The sequence below is a fragment of the Megascapheus bottae genome, chromosome 4 (genome assembly GCF_031878675.1).
Source record: "Megascapheus bottae isolate mThoBot1 chromosome 4, mThoBot2.hap1, whole genome shotgun sequence".
In the NCBI taxonomy this organism is placed as follows: domain Eukaryota; kingdom Metazoa; phylum Chordata; class Mammalia; order Rodentia; family Geomyidae; genus Megascapheus; species Megascapheus bottae.
In genome coordinates, this window is record NC_143512.1 from 3,729,655 (window position 1) to 3,747,745 (window position 18,091).

The 18,091-nt window shown below is 41.3% G+C and overlaps 1 protein-coding gene and 1 pseudogene across 1 annotated transcript; one reads left to right on the plus strand and one right to left on the minus strand.

Moving 5' to 3' along the window:
• Positions 1 to 9,683: 9,683 nt before the first annotated feature.
• LOC150063874 (interferon-inducible GTPase 1-like) lies at positions 9,684 to 11,501 on the plus strand. Its single transcript, XM_090331205.1, has one exon. The coding sequence runs from the start codon at positions 9,684 to 9,686 to the stop codon at positions 10,947 to 10,949; it is 1,266 nt and encodes a 421-aa protein (XP_090187331.1). The 3' UTR covers positions 10,950 to 11,501.
• A 1,767-nt stretch (positions 11,502 to 13,268) lies between these two features.
• Positions 13,269 to 14,163, minus strand: LOC150063875 (protein NDRG2 pseudogene; annotated as a pseudogene).
• Between the last annotated feature and the right edge of the window lie 3,928 nt (positions 14,164 to 18,091).

Below are 18,091 nucleotides of genomic sequence, written 5' to 3' on the forward strand. Positions count from 1 at the left end.
TGTTTGCTCTTCCTCTGAGATTGGAAGGGAAAATCGTTGGAAGTTTATCATTTGATTCCCTCTGGAATTCTGTCCTCAAAGGGTCACTGAACCCCTGAGTTACCTTCTATAAATAATTGTCTGCATCACAAAACACAAAAAGTGGATTTTCAACCTCAAATCTTTCATGGCTATTCTATGTGATTTGGGGTAAATGGCCTGTTAGCATGTCTCAATTGTTTTGACTGAAATATGCCTAAGCTTTATCCCCGGACAGCACCTAGTGAGAACTGAGGGTGATTGAGAAGGGTAAAATCCATCCACTTCAGAGGCCTAACTACATGGCTTCATCCACACTGACTTACCCAGGCTTTCTTTCCTCACTGTTCCACCACTAACTTCTATACTGATGATTCAACTCTCTCCTGTCAGTAAAAATGCCAACAAAATTCATGGAAAATAAATCCAGATTCGTTGAGGAAATCAAGTTACAGTCATAAAAGTGGAAAGTGTCTAGACTGATACTGAAATTGGCATGCTCATAGGACCCAAGAAGTCTGTTATGTGAATCATAATTTGGGATAGGTTGCGGAATTAGATACCTGGAGACGATGACTTTTGGGGGATCATGGAAGGGGTTCCAAAAGGGCTGGTAAGTTGCTACTTAGTGTTCGTTCCACTTACTTGCTAAGCCCTAAGTTCCTAATTGTTCTGTATTTTCCAGAAGTTGTTTACTGGCTAGTCCTGAAAACAACCAAGTCATTCCTGGCTACTGCCAGGAAAAGCTACCTTACTTTCACTTTTCTCTTCCTGGAAATGCAAGAGTTTCTAGAAGGAAACTAGACACTTTAAGGAAACTCAATATTGTAACACTAGAAGAAAGCTAGACACTCTGCCCTGATTGGCCACTAGCAATAGAAGAGGGTGGGGCAGAAAACAGTGGTCTTATAAATCTGCCTGCTGCTTTGCAGAACAAAGCAGAAGAGGATTTCAAGTGAAAAGTCCGGATCACAGTGAAGAAGAATTCCTGTACCTTAAAAAAAACAGTGAGTAAAGATGAGGGGGTGGATACCACTGTTCAAAAAGAAGTGTACTCATTACATGACTTATGTAACTGTAACCCATCTGTACATCTCCTTTACAGTAAAATTCACATTTTAAAAAAGTGAGTATAACCATGGGGCCGGGAGTTTGGCCTAGTGGTAGAGTGCTTGCCTAGCATGCATGAAGACCTGGGTTCTTTTCCTCGGTACCCCACATACATAGCAAAAAGCCAGAAGTGGCGCTGAGGCTCAAGTGGTAGAGTGCTAGCCTTGAGAAAGTCCAAGGACAGTGCGAAAGCCCTGAGCCCAAGCCCAGGATTGGCAAAAAAAAAAAAGTGAGTATAACCAACATGCATAGAATTCTGTGATAACTCAGGATGGGTATATTTTTTTCAAGTCCTAGGGCTTCAACTCAGGGTCTGAGCATTGTCCTTGGACTTTCTCAAAGCTAGAGCTCTGCCACTTGAGCCACAACACCACTTCTGGCATTTTTGTATGTATGTGGTACTGAGGAATCGAACCTGGGTCTTTGTGCATCCTGGCAATCACTCTAACAGGATGAATTTAGAGATGATTTCCAACTGAAAAGATCCCTTTTGTTTAAAGCAAGGGTAGAGAACAAGTCTTTTAGTATTATGGCCTGGAGAGCTGTATCTCCCACTAGAGGTCACTGGTGGAAAGGGGTCAAGAGCTACTTATGAATGGTCTTAACTAACCACAAGTTCAAGTGCAATTATTTTGAATATCACTTATTTGACAAAACTTATCTAATTGTTTTTGCCTGTGTCTTTCTACTGCATGCTCCTAGAATTGTTAAAAATGTATATGTAGGGAAAAAAGTGTTTTTTTTTAAAAAAGCATGTAATAGATTATGAACTCGCATTGCTGAGTACACAGACATTTTCTTTTCTTTTTTTTTTGCCACTCCTGGGCTTCAGCTCAGGGAATGAGCACTGTCCTTGGACTTTCTCAAGACTAGCACTCTACCACTTGAGCCTCAGCACCACTTCCAGCTTTTTGCCATGTATGTGGGGTACCGAGGAATCGAACATGGTCCTTTGTGCATGCTAGGCAAGCACTCTACCACTAGGCTAAACTCCCAGCCCAACACAGATATTTTCTATGTCAGTTTTTTCTGTATGTACTGGTACTAAAGCAGGAACTTCTGGCCTGGACACTGTCACTTAGCTTTTTCACTCAAGGTCGGTACTCTACTACTTGAGACACAGTTCCACTTCTGACTTTGTTAATAGTTAATTGAAGATAGAGTCTCACAAATTATCCTGCCCAGGCTAGCTCCAAACTGCAAGGCTCAGATCTCAGCCTCCTACGTAGTTAGGATTACGGGTTTGAGCCATGCACCTGACTGTGCTATTTTCGAATCATAACTTGTACACCCAGGTAAGGATTTGTCATTCCTTGCTCTCCAGTGGATCTAGACTTTACATGAAGAAACACGTTGCATGCCACTTCTGCTATAACTAAATATGGAGAACCTTCTTACTTTTGCTTAATTTTTAGTATAAAGTGTAAGGGATAAGGATCTTCTCTGGCATTTGCGAAACAAAGTAAGTCCTTCTAGGAGATATACTGATAAAGCAATGCCCTGACACCTGTATCGATACTTGGGGTCTCCAATCGTTGTTTATTGAATTCATAGCTACAGGATAAGACATTTAAAACAAATTTTAGTACACAGGTTATTAAAATCAGACATTGAGATTGAACTGGGGCTTGAACTCAGGTCCGGAGTAGTGTCCTTGACCTTTCTCAAGGCTAGCACTTCAACCACAACATCACTGCTGTCTTTTTCTGGGTAGGTGGTACCAAGGAACCGAACCCAGGACTTCATGCATGCTAACCAACCATTCTACCACTAGGCCAGGCTCCCGGCCCTGTGGTTGTTGTTTTTATATATTATGTGAAGTTGTTTGTTTCCTCTTTTTTCCCTTATGACTTATTCCCTGTTGTTACTTTATCTGACTTTGTTACCTGATACATTATATACATACACATATATTTACATATATATGTGTGTTTATCTGATTTAGGAAAAGGAAGGAGAAAAACAAGACAATGACACAAAGGTAAAAGGGTGAACCGATGTTACAGCGATATTCATAAGACAATATGTTGGAAATGAATTTCCAACTTGGGAGAGGGAAAACTGCGAAAAAAATGTGGGAGGGTAACAATGTTCAAGAAGTAATGTACCCGTTGTCGCTGCAATTGTAATCTCTCTATACATCACTCTGACAATGAAGTATTTAAAAAAAAAAGAAGAAGAAGAAGAAGAAAGAAAAGATGAGAGAGGAGACCCAAAAGGTGCGGTCTGCTGAAGAATAGCACGTTTTCCTACAGCGATTTTCTGAACCTGTCCCCTTCCACAGTAAATCTGGCTTCCATATTTATTTCCATGGTCTCTTGCAGATTTAGTCTCTCCATTGCTATATCCTCTTTATCCATATCTTCCTGGACCACAAAGGTAATTTCACCTTGGAGCTGTAAATGTTCCTCCCAAACTTAATTCTCCTTGGCTCTAGGAATCTCAGGGACAGGGTGGCTGCTTGCAGGTCTTCCTGGGTCACTCTGGGCCCATTCTGCTCTGGTTTGCATAAACCACTAGATTCCAAAAATGGCTACACAAAGCACCACTCAGGCATATGCTGCCATGCTGTTTGCTTTATACTTCTCTGAGTGTCTGTATACTTTCATTATTACTATTATTATTATCACTACTACTATTTCATGTTTAAATAGTTTTGTAGATGCAATTGACTCTAACAATATCAGTTTATGAGTATAATGCATCTTGATCTACATCACCCTTTCAATTCTCCCCCAGCTCCCCAACCCCCACCCACATCGCCAGGTAATCTGGCTCCATTTTCACATATGCACATTGGATATTATTGTTGGGAGCCAGAGTGGAATCAAACTGTACCTTGACTTGCATCAGACCATGGCTTTATTGTCTTATTGCTTTCTGGCCCTATTCTATGTAAATGACCTGAGAATTACCATATGAATGTAAAACCTGGAGGTTCCCTGGGTCTGGAGGAGGGAAGAAGCGGGAGTGGAAAATAAACGCGGCAGTCTAGGCAGTCTTTACCTGGACTGCGGACATCCCGGACCCGGTGTGTCTGTCTCTCTTCTATTTCTTGCTAGTCCTTGCCCCCGATTTCAGGAACCCCAATCTGCGAACCCTGGTTTGCAGCCGTTTGTCCCCGGCATATTATGACTCCATTCTCCCACCTTTCCTCTTTCCATTCATCAACCCTCCCTCTCCTTGACCTCTCCCCATCTTCTGACAACACATATCTCAGCTTTCTGGTATTCATTTTGTTAAGCCGTAAGTTACTGGTTCCAGGAGGTACACCATTAGAATTCTCCTCTGCCTATAACACAAGTTAGTTCATTGGTGCATATATGCATATATGAATGCACACACTTCACTTAATTTGTGTGTATATGTATATGACCTTATATATGGTTTAATACATTTATATAATTTAGATCTCATTTCCATATATGAAAGAAAATGTATGTCTTTTATCACGTTTCCAATCATGCAATCTTCTCTAGGAACTCACTGGAGAAGATCCCTATTTGGAAATGTGAAATGTCTGCACAGTTCCCAACATTTTCCCACATCCCAGCCCTTTCCCTGCAGACCAATGCACTGAATGGAGTCCTTCACATGTTTCCCTTTGGTTCAAACTGATGATCTATATTGCCTTAAGAAGTGATACAGGTAAAGTGCTTGCCTAGCATGCATGAAGACCCAGGTTCGATTCCTTGGTACCACATACATAGAATAAAAAGCCGGAAGTGGTGCTGAGGCTCAAGAGGTAGAGCTCTAGCCTTGAGAAAGTCTAAGGGCAGTGCTCAGGCCCTGACCTCAAGCCCAGGATTTTTGAAAAAAAAAGGAGTTATACCAGCCAGGCGCTGGGGGCTTACACCTGTTATCCCAGCTACTCAGGAGGCTGAAATCCAAAGATCACAGTCAGAGACAGCCCTGGAACTAAAGACCATGAAACTCTCATCTCTAATTAACCACCAGAAATCCAGAAGTGGTGCTGTGGGCTCAAGTGATAAAGCACTGGCCTTGAGCTGAAGAGCTCAGGGACAGTGCCCAAGCTCAGAGTTCACCTCCCACAACCTACAAAACAAAAAAAGTGACACCAATTAGATTGCATATGACTCTAAAAGTAACATCTCCCAAATTGTCCTTTTTGTTTCACACACCTTCAGACTGTGTGCTATGCAATAAGGTTCCTTTGAATTCAAAAGAAACTGGATCTCTCTCACTCATTCCTAGGGAACAAGATTTGTCACCCTTGATATTACTGATATTTGGGCATTATTAAGACTTTGGAATGGGGTGGAGTGGGAAGAAGATGGGCAGGAAAGGAAGATTTTTCTTTCCTGTGAGTCATGGTGCTGGGCCTCTGGGCCTGGGCTCTGTCCCTGAGCTCTTCAGCTCAAGGGTACCACTCTAACCTGGAGCCAAGCCCCACTTCCTGTTTTTCTAGAGATTAATTATAGATAAGAGTCTCAGGTCGTTTTTGTGCCCAGGCTGGCTTTGACCCTTGATCCTCAGATCTCAGCCTCCTGAGTAACTAGGATTACAAGCGTGAGCCTCTGCGCCTGGCTAAGTTTTCTGTTTTCTATTGGCTATGTTCTCTATATATGTGATATTAATCACATCGCAACTCCTACTTCTGATCATCAGAACAATCTCTATAGTTGTTGAAAGTCCAAAGAGAAATAGAATTACACTCCTTCAGAATCACTGTAAGTTACATATGCTATAATTATGCTTCAAGTGTGGGGGTTATTTTATCTTTCGTTGTAAATTGTAGGGAGCTGGCCCATTCTCATGAAGGTCTATTCTGACATCTGTATTGATGTCCTCCCACCAACCATTCCACATTCTTGTTATTATCATGCTTTTGTTGAAAATGTGATGAGAAGCAGGGTTACAGTTACATCAGGAATGCAATGAGCACATTCTTTAATTATTTTCGCCAGGTGATGTAAAGATGGCTTAGTTGCATTCATGAGGTAGTGAATACGTTACTTCTTGAGCATTGTTACCCCTTCCCATGTTTTTCTTCCACTTTCCCTCCACTTAGCCCCCTCCCAAGTTGCAAAGTTCATTTCCAACATATTATCTTCTGAATATCACTGTTACACTGTTACAAAGGTCTGTTATCCTATCATCTTGTTTTTCCCCTTCTCTTCCTTGATTTAAATAGACAAATAAATGTATATTCAATACACCACTTACCAAAGCCAGATACAGCAAAAACAGGGAATAAACCATAAAAGAAAAAATAATGAAGTAATAACTTCACATACTACATTAAAAACAACAACTACAAGACTATATCTCTTTTTCCCTATCCTGGAGTTCATTTTGCTTAGCTTCATCCTATAACCACATAGTTTTGAGCTATTGTGATCCTCTGCTAGGAGAATCCTAAATGTGTACTGGTTATTACAAATGAGGGAAACCATGGAGTCTGTGTTTCTTTGGGTCTGATTTACTTCACTTCGTATGATTTTTTTTCCATGTCTTTCCATTTCCTTATGAATGGGGCGATGACATTCTTTTTGATGGCAGCATAGAATTCCATGATGTATAATACCACATCTTCTTGATCCAACCATCCACTGAGTAGCATCAGGGTTGCTTCCATATTGTTGCTATGGTGAAAAATGCTGGACTCAGCATGGTTGTGCTAGAAGCTTTACTATGTCCTTTTTTATGGGCATTCAGAGAAATGCTCAGGATTTGAATTGCTGGGTCATAAGGGAGCTCTATGTTTAGCCTTTTGAGGACCAACCACCATACAGCTTTCTAGAGTAGTTGAACAAGTTTACACTCCCACCAACAGTGTAGTAGTGTTCCCATCTGGCCACATCCCCGCAAGAATTTGTTGTTCTTGGTTATTTATTATTATTACTATTATTAGTTATTGTTATTAGTATTATTGTTTTCATTGTTATTATTCTCTAACTACAGGAATATGTCATCTGCAAAGAGGAGAGGTGTTTCTTTTTTTTTTTTTTAAACTGTGGGCCATGGGGCTTGATCTCAGCCTGTCCCTGAGCTCTTCAGCTCGATGCTACCACCCTACCCTTGAGCCAAGCCCCACTTCCTGTTTTCTAGAGGTTATTTGGAGATAAGAGTCTCAGGTCCTTTTGTGCCCAGGCTGGTTTTGACCCTTGATCCTCAGATCTCAATCTCCTGATTAGCTAGGATTACAGGCTTGAGCCACCGCACCTGGTGAGGAGAGCTTTTGGAATAATATTTTTATTGTAATTACTAGAAGGGTTACATTATATTCACCAGATAAAAGGTGCATTACTTCACCAACATTGCTACCCCTTCTCATGTTTTTGTCCCCATTTCCCTCCTCTACCCCACCCCTCATCTTGTTTCCCCCTTCTATATCTTATTTCAAATAAACAAATAAACATATATACAGTATACCAGATAACAAGGTAAGACACTGTAACAATATGAGAACAGCCAAGGAATAACAAAAGAGATGAGAATAACATACTACATTAAGAACAACAATTACATATTATATAGCTCTTGTTTCCATATCCTGGAGGTTCTTTTATTTAACCTCATCCTATATGGCCTTATGTATCTAGGTTTTACTCTGTTGTAAAGCTCTCCTAGGAGAGTCCAAGGTTTGGACTAATTATGACAAATGAGGAAAACCATTGAGCCTACATTCCTTTGAGTCTGGCTTACTTCACTTCATAGGATTTTTTCCAGATCTTTCCATTTCCTTTCAATTGGGGCAATGTTGTTCTTTCTGACAGCAGCATAGAATTCCATTGTGTATGAATGCCACATCTTCTTGATCCAATCATCTACTGAGGGGCATCTAGGTTGGTTCCATATCTTTGCTGTGGTAAATAGAGTTGCAATGAACATCGTTCCAAGGAGTGGAATTTCTGGGTCATACGGGAGCTGTATGTTTAGTCTTTGGAGGAATTGCCATACTGCTTTCCATAGTGCCTGAACGAGTGTACACTCCCACCAACACTGTAGTCAAAGAGGAGAGTTTTACCTGTCTCCCTGTTGGGATTCCAATGCGGGCAAAGGAAAACCCTAACTAATAAAAAAATTGGGGACTCACCTGAGATAGATGAACATAAAGCAGAGCTTGTAGGAGCAACCAAGCATATATAGAATCAGTACATGTGCACCCCATTCTCTAACCTACTAAGAAAGAATCTTGTCACCCACTCTCTGTGATCACTTAGAACCACAAAATAGCCATGGCTTTTCATTTAAAAAAGAAACATTTGAGTGGATTTTCCATGTACTCTATTCATTCTCTATATGGTAAATTGTAAATTATCACATTTTTTGGATATCTTGCCATCCTAAAGTTTAGTAATACTATGTGAGGCTAGAGGTGAATGAATGCATGAAACATTAGGTCATTTACCCATAAGTGACAAGGGAGAAAAGGAAATGGAATAGAAAATTATGCAAGATGGACATGCATGCGACTTTAGATCTCAGTGTTTACACCTCAGCAAGAACATAAAATGCAGACAAATCCTGACATCTTTTAAGTGGAGCCTATAAGAATAAGATTGAGTTAAAAAAAAACTATGTAGCTTCAGTGGGGAACAATGAAGAAAAGGAAAAATGAAGTAAGTGCAAACATTCTTATATGAGAACATAGCCAAATGACAGCAATTGGAGGGCATATATAAAAATGCCATAGTGAAACCATAATTTTGTGCAATACATATAACCTAATTAAAATTCAAAAAACAAAGCCTAGACCAAGGAATAACAGAATGGATGGAATGCAGAAACCAAGTAAAGGTCCAGAAAATGTGAAGAGATTCGAAGGCTTGTGTTTCACAAGTTCATTGTGTAGGTGAAGAACTGCCAGAGTGAAACAAGTGTCCTCACAGTGGCATTAAGGAGAGGAGTGTGTATGGCAAGAAAACAGAGAAGCCACTTTTTGAGAGTTCGATTTGGAGTCTTTATTAAAAGGCTGAAGATGGTATGGTGGACTCCTGTCTTAAAGAGCAGCGCCAGCACATGTACTGAGCACTGTTGGGAAAATAAGCCATGAAGGCCAAAGAGGAAACAAAGAACAAAAACAATACCAACAAGCCAATGCAGCTCCAATGGAGAACTTAAGTGGAATACCATGATGACCGGAGAAAACCCAGGAGACAGGAGACAGGATTTAAACAAGGAGACTATGATGCAATGTCACCTGAGCTGATGCAGGCCAAAATAGGGTCAGGTCAGAGGGGCAGATCTCAGCTTCCTGAGTAGCTAGGATAACAAGCGTGTGCCACCATCACCTGGCTAGACATAACTTTGAAACCAGTGGCAGTTCACTAAAGAATACCTCTGACTTTTTCTACTATTTGTCCTAACTTTGTTTGACTTCAACTGTTTCCAGAATGAAGAACTTAGATTGAAATTTTTAAAAATTGAAAAATATAGGCACTCCCCTGGGTAAGGACATTGCAGAGAAAGCAAACAAAACCAGTCATACCATTGGTGATAACAAAGTACAATGATACGTTTCTTATATAATGATTTCATTCCATGTTTCTCCTCTTTGTTTTTTGTAGCTCCTTTATCCACTCGAAGTCATGGGTGAGCTGGTCTCTAAAACATCTAATAAACAAGCATCTAATGATGACCAAGGCATGACCTCTGGCTTTGCTTCATATCTCAAGAATGCAAAGATAGAAAACCAAATCATCTCTCAGGAAACCATCCATTCCATCAAGTTACGTCTGAGCAAAGGAGACCTCCAGGGGGCAAATTCTGTGATCACTGAAGCATTAATGGACATTAAGAACACACCGATTAGCATTGCTGTGACAGGGGAGTCTGGAGCAGGAAAGTCTAGTTTTATCAATGCCTTGAGAGGGATGGGACATGAGGAGGAGGGTTCTGCTCCGACAGGGGTGCAGGAAACAACTATGCAAAGAAAGGCATACCAACACGCAAGGTTTCCTACTGTTACTCTGTGGGATCTGCCTGGCACTGGAACCCCTAACTTTCAGCCAAAACATTACCTGGAAAAAGTACAATTTAAGGAGTATGACTTCTTCATTATTGTTTCTGCCACACGCTTTGGGAAAAATGATCTTGATCTTGCCAAAGCAATCACAGTGATGAAGAAGAATTTCTACTTTGTGAGAAGCAAAGTGGACTCTGATTTAATGAATGAACAGAGAAGCAAACCAAGAAGCTTTGATCGAGAAAAAGTGCTGCAGCAGATTCGAAACTACTGTGTAAATACTTTTCAGCAGAATGGCATTGAGGCCCCCCAAATCTTTTTGATCTCCAGTTATGATTTAGCTGATTATGATTTTCCAATTCTGACAGACACACTATTAAAGGATCTTCCTGCCCAAAAGCGCCACCTTTTTCTCTTATCCTTGCCTAATATTACAGAGGAAGCCATTGAAAGGAAGAAGCAGTCCATGATGCAGTATGTCTGGCTAGAAGCCTTCAAGGCTGGAGCACTGGCAACTCTTCCTGTGGTAGGCATAGTTAGGGACTATGATTTGAAGAAGCTAGAGGAAAGCTTAAGCCACTATCGAATGCTTTTTGGAGTGGACGATGAATCCCTGCAAGCCATTGCTGATAATTTAAATGTATCTGTAGAGACACTCCTGAGAAACATTGAATCTCCAAATATGTTGAAAAATACAGAGGAAGAACCATTAGGGAAAAAACTTTTGAGATACTTGGAAATATTCTGCTCAGCTAATGGTGGCCTCCTTGCTACCGGTCTTTACTTTAGGAAACATTATTACTTGCTATTTCATATCCTTGAAACAGTGGCTAATGATGCTAAATCTCTCCTTAAAGAAACATATTCAGGGGCCGGAAGTTTGGCCTAGTAGTAGTGTGCCTGCCTGGCATGCACGAAGACCCAAGTTCGATTCCTTGGTAGCACATACCTAGAAAAGAGCCGGAAGTGGATCTGCGAACCAAGCAGGAGAGTGCTAGCCTTGAGAAAGCCTAAGGACCTTTCTCAGGCCTGAGTTCAAGCTCCAAGACTGGCAAAAAATAAAGAAACATATTCAAAATACCATCAAAACCCCACTGCATCCACAACTGCTAAACCTGACAGCACCTAATGCTCAGAGCCAGAGTCCTTTACATATGCTCTCTTTTCTCTTGATGGTTTTGGTGGTGGTGGAGGGAGACTTGGGGCTTGAACTCAGGGCCTGGGCACTGTCCCTGAACTTTCTGTTTTTCTTTTGCACCAAGTGTGGTTAATTTGAGATAAGAGTGTCATAGACTTACGTGCCAGAGTCAGCTTCACACTTCAATACTTAGGTCTCAGCCTGCCACATAGCTAGGATTGCAGGCAGATGCCACCTGATGAGGAGCATTACTTTTGACTCTTATGTTGGTGAATAATTGCTTTAGTCCATATCTGATACCAATATAAGCTTATTAAATTCTTCATTGAAACAAAGCAATTTCTGATTGTCTTTATATACTCAAGAGAGTTTTATACTGAATAGTATTAGAGCTGCATTTATTTCTTAAACTCTTTCCTGTACCCTAGTGTGTCACTTTATTGTCTTCAAATGAATTCAATGAAGAGTGGTTGTATGGAAAATCTGGAAGGGAAACACAGAGGGAGAGGAAAATAAGGCAGTGGTGAAGGATACTAACTTAGTTCAGGCTCCTATAATAGTACCATAGCCTGGATGGGGTCAACAATAAAAATTTAATTCTGGTGAATGGAAATGTGATGTCCAAGTGACAATATGGTCAAGTCCCTGAGGAAAGCATTTTTCCTGTGTTCATCCTCACATGCCTATCATTGAAGCATGCACACAGATTCTCTTATCTGCTCTTCTTCCTATAAGACTATACCAGTTGGTTTTATTGGGACTGTGAGCCAATACCTCATAGAAACAATTTAAGAAGGTTTCTTTTGCTCGTGGTTTTGTTCATAAGTTCAGTCAATTATGGCTGAGAGGACATAACACATCATCTCACCTCATGGCACACAGGAACAGAGTCAAAATATAATCTCTGAGGTCACGCACCCATCACCGCTTCTTCAACCAGGACCCCCTTCCACAGTTCCATACCCTCTGGATAATGTATTCAAATTTTAAATCCATCAGGATTTAAATATATATATATATATATTTTTTTTATTAGCTGGAAGTGTGGCCTAGTGGTAAAGCGCTTGCCTAGCATGAACAAAGCCCCAGGTTCAATTCCTCCTTACCACATACACGGAAAAAGCAAAAAGTGACACTGTAGTTCAAGTGGCAGGGCACTGGCCTTGAGCAAATAGTGTCCAAGCACAGGACCCAGGCCCTGATTCAAGCCCTAGGACTGGCAAAAACAAAAGGCGGAAGTGGTGCTGTGCCTCAACTGGTACAGCATTAGCCTTGAGAAAAGGCCAAGGACAGTGCTCCAGCCCTCAGGTCAAGGCCAGGAACGGCAAAATAAGAATAATTACTGTATAGTAAAGGTGATATACAGAGAGGTCAGTTACATATGGTAATGGTTGTATGTATTTTTTTTCTTTTTTGGTGCTTGGATTTCTCTATTTTTATTGTCACAGCAGAAGTGGGAGCAAGGGGCCACCTTCCACACATAACACAGGGTAATCAGAGCCCCAGAGTAGCCCTTCCCATCCTTACATCAAGACCCAAGCAGCCTGACCCCATCCCACACTAGACACACACTGACAGCTACCAAAGTTAGTGAAGCCAAATGGTCTCCGGCCCCTCCTATTGCACAAGCTCCAAGCAATGCTTCTACCATCCTCAGGAATCATCACCCACCGTCTCCCATCCCAATTTCCTTTTGACATCCTGGATGTTCCTGTCACTCCCTGAGGATCTCAGACCCACCTGCAATCTCCCTTATCATTCATCCGTTTAGGCCCATTCCCTGCAGAGGCCTAACAGAGAGCATGAAAAGCTATGCCAGCTTTGATGAATGGAGCCCCAGCCCCACATGCCCTAAACCTTGCAAATAGGCTAAGAAGAGAGAGGCTGCAAAGGCACCCTGACAACTACAAAAACCTCTTAGCCCTCATCTCTGAACATCTGGATCAGGGAGAATACATGCCTTCCTCCTCCTTAATACCAAAATGGGAGAGGGGATAATTTAGGGGTCTGGGTGCCTAAGGGATATTAGGACATCTATCCCAGGCTCACCACCAGGGCTACATAGGTCACTCAGCAGGAGATCTCCAAGCTGTGCCCTGAAGGGAGAGTCCCAGACTCACTTCTCTGGGACAGGGTCCAGAAGCAGTTGCCATCGATGGATGCTGCCCTGGTCAGGGAGGCTGTGTGAGATCCAGCCAGACGAGTCATACAAGATGAGGCCATGTAGCCCATGCCTTGAAGGCTTCCGTCAGCTTGCCTGGCGGAGTCAGCTGAGGTTGACCTCCAGAGTCAGCTATCTTAAGAAACCAGGTCTGGGTAGGATCCAGCTCTGAATTGCATTCTAGCACCGCATCTTCATGTGGTGCTTGATCTCCTACTACCAGCATCACAGGACACCGAGGTGGTCTCACCACTGCGCTCCAAGTTTGGGTCTCTGTGGTTGTGGTAGCTCTTCTAGTACAGTTCAACCTTCTCCAGGTTCGGTGCATACATAATGATATTTCTATACTTTTGTATCAACTCAGAATTTCCAGATAACTCTTCCTGGCTGAAAAGTTGCCTCCAAATCATCTCCAGAATGGAAGAGTTGGGCTTCCCACATTGTGGACTGCCCAATCCATCCAGCCTTTGGCATTGGGATCAGTATTGATGAGAACAAGGCCTCAACTGCATCTGCGTGGGAAAGAGCACATGGTGACAGGATACAAGCTCCAGCTCTAACACCAACTCCAATTATTGTAGAGAAATTTATGTACTGCCGGATGCAAGGAAGGGATCATGTCTGCAAGCTGGTCCAGAGATGGATACCGGTACCCTAAAGGGAACACAGGAGCCCCCTCTTCCATTCCATGAACCTGAATGGAGTTTTGGATGATTTCCTGCATATCCCCAAACTGCAACAGTGGCTGGAGACCCACATCATGGTAGGTGAATATCGCTGGGTGTTTAGGTTTGGGGGTTCCATGGACAGTAAAAGTGACAGAGCCTTAAGGTGTTTCCACAGAGTGACTCTGTCCCTACTCCAGGAGGATTCAGGCAGCTAACTCAGCCTCCTTGGCCACCTGGGTGTCTGTCCTGGCAAGAGTGGTTTCCCTTCTGCCATCTGTACCTCCTGCAGCTCTGCCATGGTAGCTGAGCTCCTACTGGCTAAATGCAATGGAATTAATGGGATGAGAAGTCAGGGTTCTCACTCCTCTTGGGGTCTCTGGTTTCCTGAGTCTGGATGCCCGCTCTTCAGCTGCTCCACTAGAAGTTAGAAATGGGTGGCGGGGGTAATGACTGTATTCCTTTTCAAACAGTTTTAACCCCTCCCTCATTTTCCCACTCTTTCTCTCACTCCTGACCACCCCCTCAACCTTCTGCAAGTTGTAAAGTTTATTTCCAGCATGGAGTCTAATAGGATCATTGTTATATTGGTCAACCTTTGTCCTACCATTTCTGTGATTCTCCTTCCCTTCCCCAAATCAGATAAACATATATATATATATATATATATATATATATATATATAATGAAAAAGGGTTATACACTATGATCAAACAGGATTCATCACAGGGAGGCAAAGCTGGTTCAACATACGCAAATCAATTAATATAATTCATCACATCAACAGGAGCAAGGACAAAAATCACATGATTGTCTCAATAGACGCGGAAAAGGCATTTGACAAGATCCAACACCCCTTTATGTTAAAAGCTCTGGAGAAACTAGGAGTCCATGGAACATTCCTCAATATAATAAAGGCTGTGTGTGACAAACCCACTGCTAGTATTACACTTAATGGTGAAAACCTAAAGCCATTCCCTCTAAAATCAGGGACAAGACAAGGATGCCCACTCTCTCCACTCCTCTTTAACATAATATTAGAATTCCTAGCCAGTGCAATAAGGCAAGAAGCAAGCATAAAGGGGATCCAAATAGGGAAAGAGGAAGTAAATCTTTCCCTCTTTGCAGATACCATGATTCTGTATTTAAAGAATCCTATAGACTCCACTCCCAACCCTCTTGAGCTGATTCAAAACTTTGGAAGTGTATCAGGGTATAAATTAACCTTCAAAAATCAACTGCCAGGCCAGGAGTTTGGCCTAGTGGTAGAGTGCTTGCCTAGCATGCACGAAGACCCGGGTTCAATTCCTTGGTACCACATATACATAGAAAAAGCCAGAAATGGTGCTAAAGCTCAAGAGGTAGAGCTCTAGCCTTGAGAAAGTCCAAGGACATTGCTCAGACCCTGAGCTCAAGCCCAGGACTGGCAAAAAAAAAAAGGAATTAGCTTAACTAAGAATGTAAAGGACCTTTTAGCTTAACTAAGAATGTAAAGGACCTTTCTGATGAAAACTTTAAAACCCTGAAAAAGGAAATTAAAGCAGAACTAAGGAAATAGAAAAACTGCCCATGCTCCTGGATTGGAAGAATCAACATCGTGAAAATGACAATCAACGCAATACCCATCAATATCCCAATGGTATTCTTTAAAGAAATAGAAGAGGCAATCCAAAATTTCATATGGAATAATAAAAGACCCCGTATAGCAAAAACACTTCTTAGCAGAAAGAACAGCACAGGAAGAATTTCAGTACCAAACTATAGACTCTATTACAGAGCTATAATTATCAAAACAGCTTGTTACTGGCACAAGAACAGGCCTGAAGACCAATGGAATAGAACGAAAGACCCAGATATTAAACCACAGACCTATGGCCACCTAATCTTTGACAAGGGAGCCAAAAAAATAGAATGGAAAAAAGACAGCCTCTTCAACAAGTGGTGCTGGCAGAACTGGTTATGCACATGCAGAAAACTAAAGTTGGATCCTTCTTTGTCACCCTGCACTAGAATTAACTCCAAATGGATCAAAGACCTCGAGGTAAAAAGCTGACACACTGAAAACTTTACAAGAAGGAATAGGAGATACACTAGGCCGCCTTGGCACAGGTCGAGACTTTCTCAATAAGGACCAAGAATCACAACAAATCAGAGAAAGGCTGGATAAGTGGGACTGCATTAAACTGCAGAGCTTTTGTATGGCAAAGGACATAGCTAGTAAATTAATTTGGAAGCCCATAGAATGGGAGAAGATCTTCACTAACCATACAACGGACAAATGCCTCATATCTAAAATATATCAACAGCTCAAAAAATTGAATCACTCCAAAACTAATCTCCAAAGTAACAACCATCCCATTAAAACATGGGCCAAAGACTTAAAGAGAGTCTTCTCTGAAGAAGAAACAAAAATGGCCTTTAGACACATGAAGAAATGCTCGACATCTCTGGTCATAAAGAAATGCAAATCAAAACAACTCTAACATTCCACCTCACTCCAGTTAGAATGGCCAGGATCAGGAAAACGAATAACAACAGATGCTGGAGGGGATGTGGCCAGGAGGGATCACTACTACATTGTTGGTGGGAGTGCAAACTCGTTCAACCACTATGGAAAGCAGTATGGCAGTTCCTCAAAAGACTAAACACAAAGCTCCCCTATGACCTAGCAATTCCAATACTAGGCATTTACCCAATTGTCCAGAAACAAGGACAGTCTAAATCCACTAGCACAACAATGTTCCTTGCAGCACTATTTACCATAGCAAAGATATGGAGCCAACCTAGATATTCCTCAGTTGATGAGTGGATCAACAAGATGTGGTATTTATACACAATGGAATTCTATGCAGCTGTCAGAAAGAATGACATCGCCCCATTTGTTAGGAAATGGAAAGACTTAGAAAAAATCATATGAAGTGAAGTAAGCCAGACTCAAAGGAACATAGGCTCAATGGTTTCCCTCATTTGTCATAATCAGTAGAAACCTTGGGTTCTCCTAGCAGAGATTTGCAATAGAGCAAAACCTGGATACACAAGGCCATATAGTATGACGCTAAATGGAAGGATCTCTAGGATATAGAAACAAAAGCCATATGAGTGATTGTTGTCCTTAATGTACTGTTATCTCTCATCTCTTTTGCTGTCCCTTGGTTATCTCATATTATTACAGTATCTCACACTGTTATCTGATATATTGGATATATTTGTATTTGGTTATTTGAAATTGGATAGGGAAGGGGGGAAAACAAGATGAGGGGTGGGGGTTGGGGGAGGGAAATGGGGACCAAGACATGAGAATTGGTATCAATGTATGTGAATTCATGCACCTTCTATCTGGAGAATATAATGTAACCCTTCTATTAATTACAATAAAAAATATATGGAAAAAAAAGACAAAGGGTACCAAAATCAGAAACAGTGACTACAGGGAATAAATCAAAAAAGTATAAAAAAAAATAAGACAAGATAAATAACTGTAAACAGGACACTAAAAATGAAAACAAAGCATTTCGATTAGCTTCAGTTTATATGTTTATATATACATAGGTACTGGACTATTGTGAACCTCTTCTAGGACTATCCTAGATATATAGTAATTGTTACAAATGAGGGAAGCCATGGAGCCTATGTTTCTTTGGGTCTGACTTACTTCACTTGATTTTTTTTCCAGGTCTTTACATGTCCTTAAGAATGGGGCAATGTCATTCTTTTAGATGGACGCATAGAATCCCAATGTGTATATTATAACATATTTTCTTGATTCACTCATCTACTGAGAGGCACCTAGATTGGTTCCATATCTTAACTTGGTAAATAATGCTGTTATGAACATGGTTGTGCTGGTAGGTTTAATATAGCTTTGTGTGTGATTATTTGGGTAAATGCCCATAAATGGGATTGCTGGGTCATAAGGAAGCTCTGTTTAGTCTTTTTTTTTTTCTTTTTGCCAATCTTAGGGCTTGAACTCAGAGCCTAAATACTGCCCTTGGACACTTTTTTTGCTCAAGGATAGTGCTCTGCCACTTGAGCCACATCCCCCTCCTAGCTTTTCCTGTGTATGTGTG

Excerpts from the sequence above, each read along its gene's own strand:
- LOC150063874 (XM_090331205.1), top strand. The coding sequence starts at position 9,684 with ATGGGTGAGCTGGTCTCTAAAACATCTAATAAACAAGCATCTAATGAT.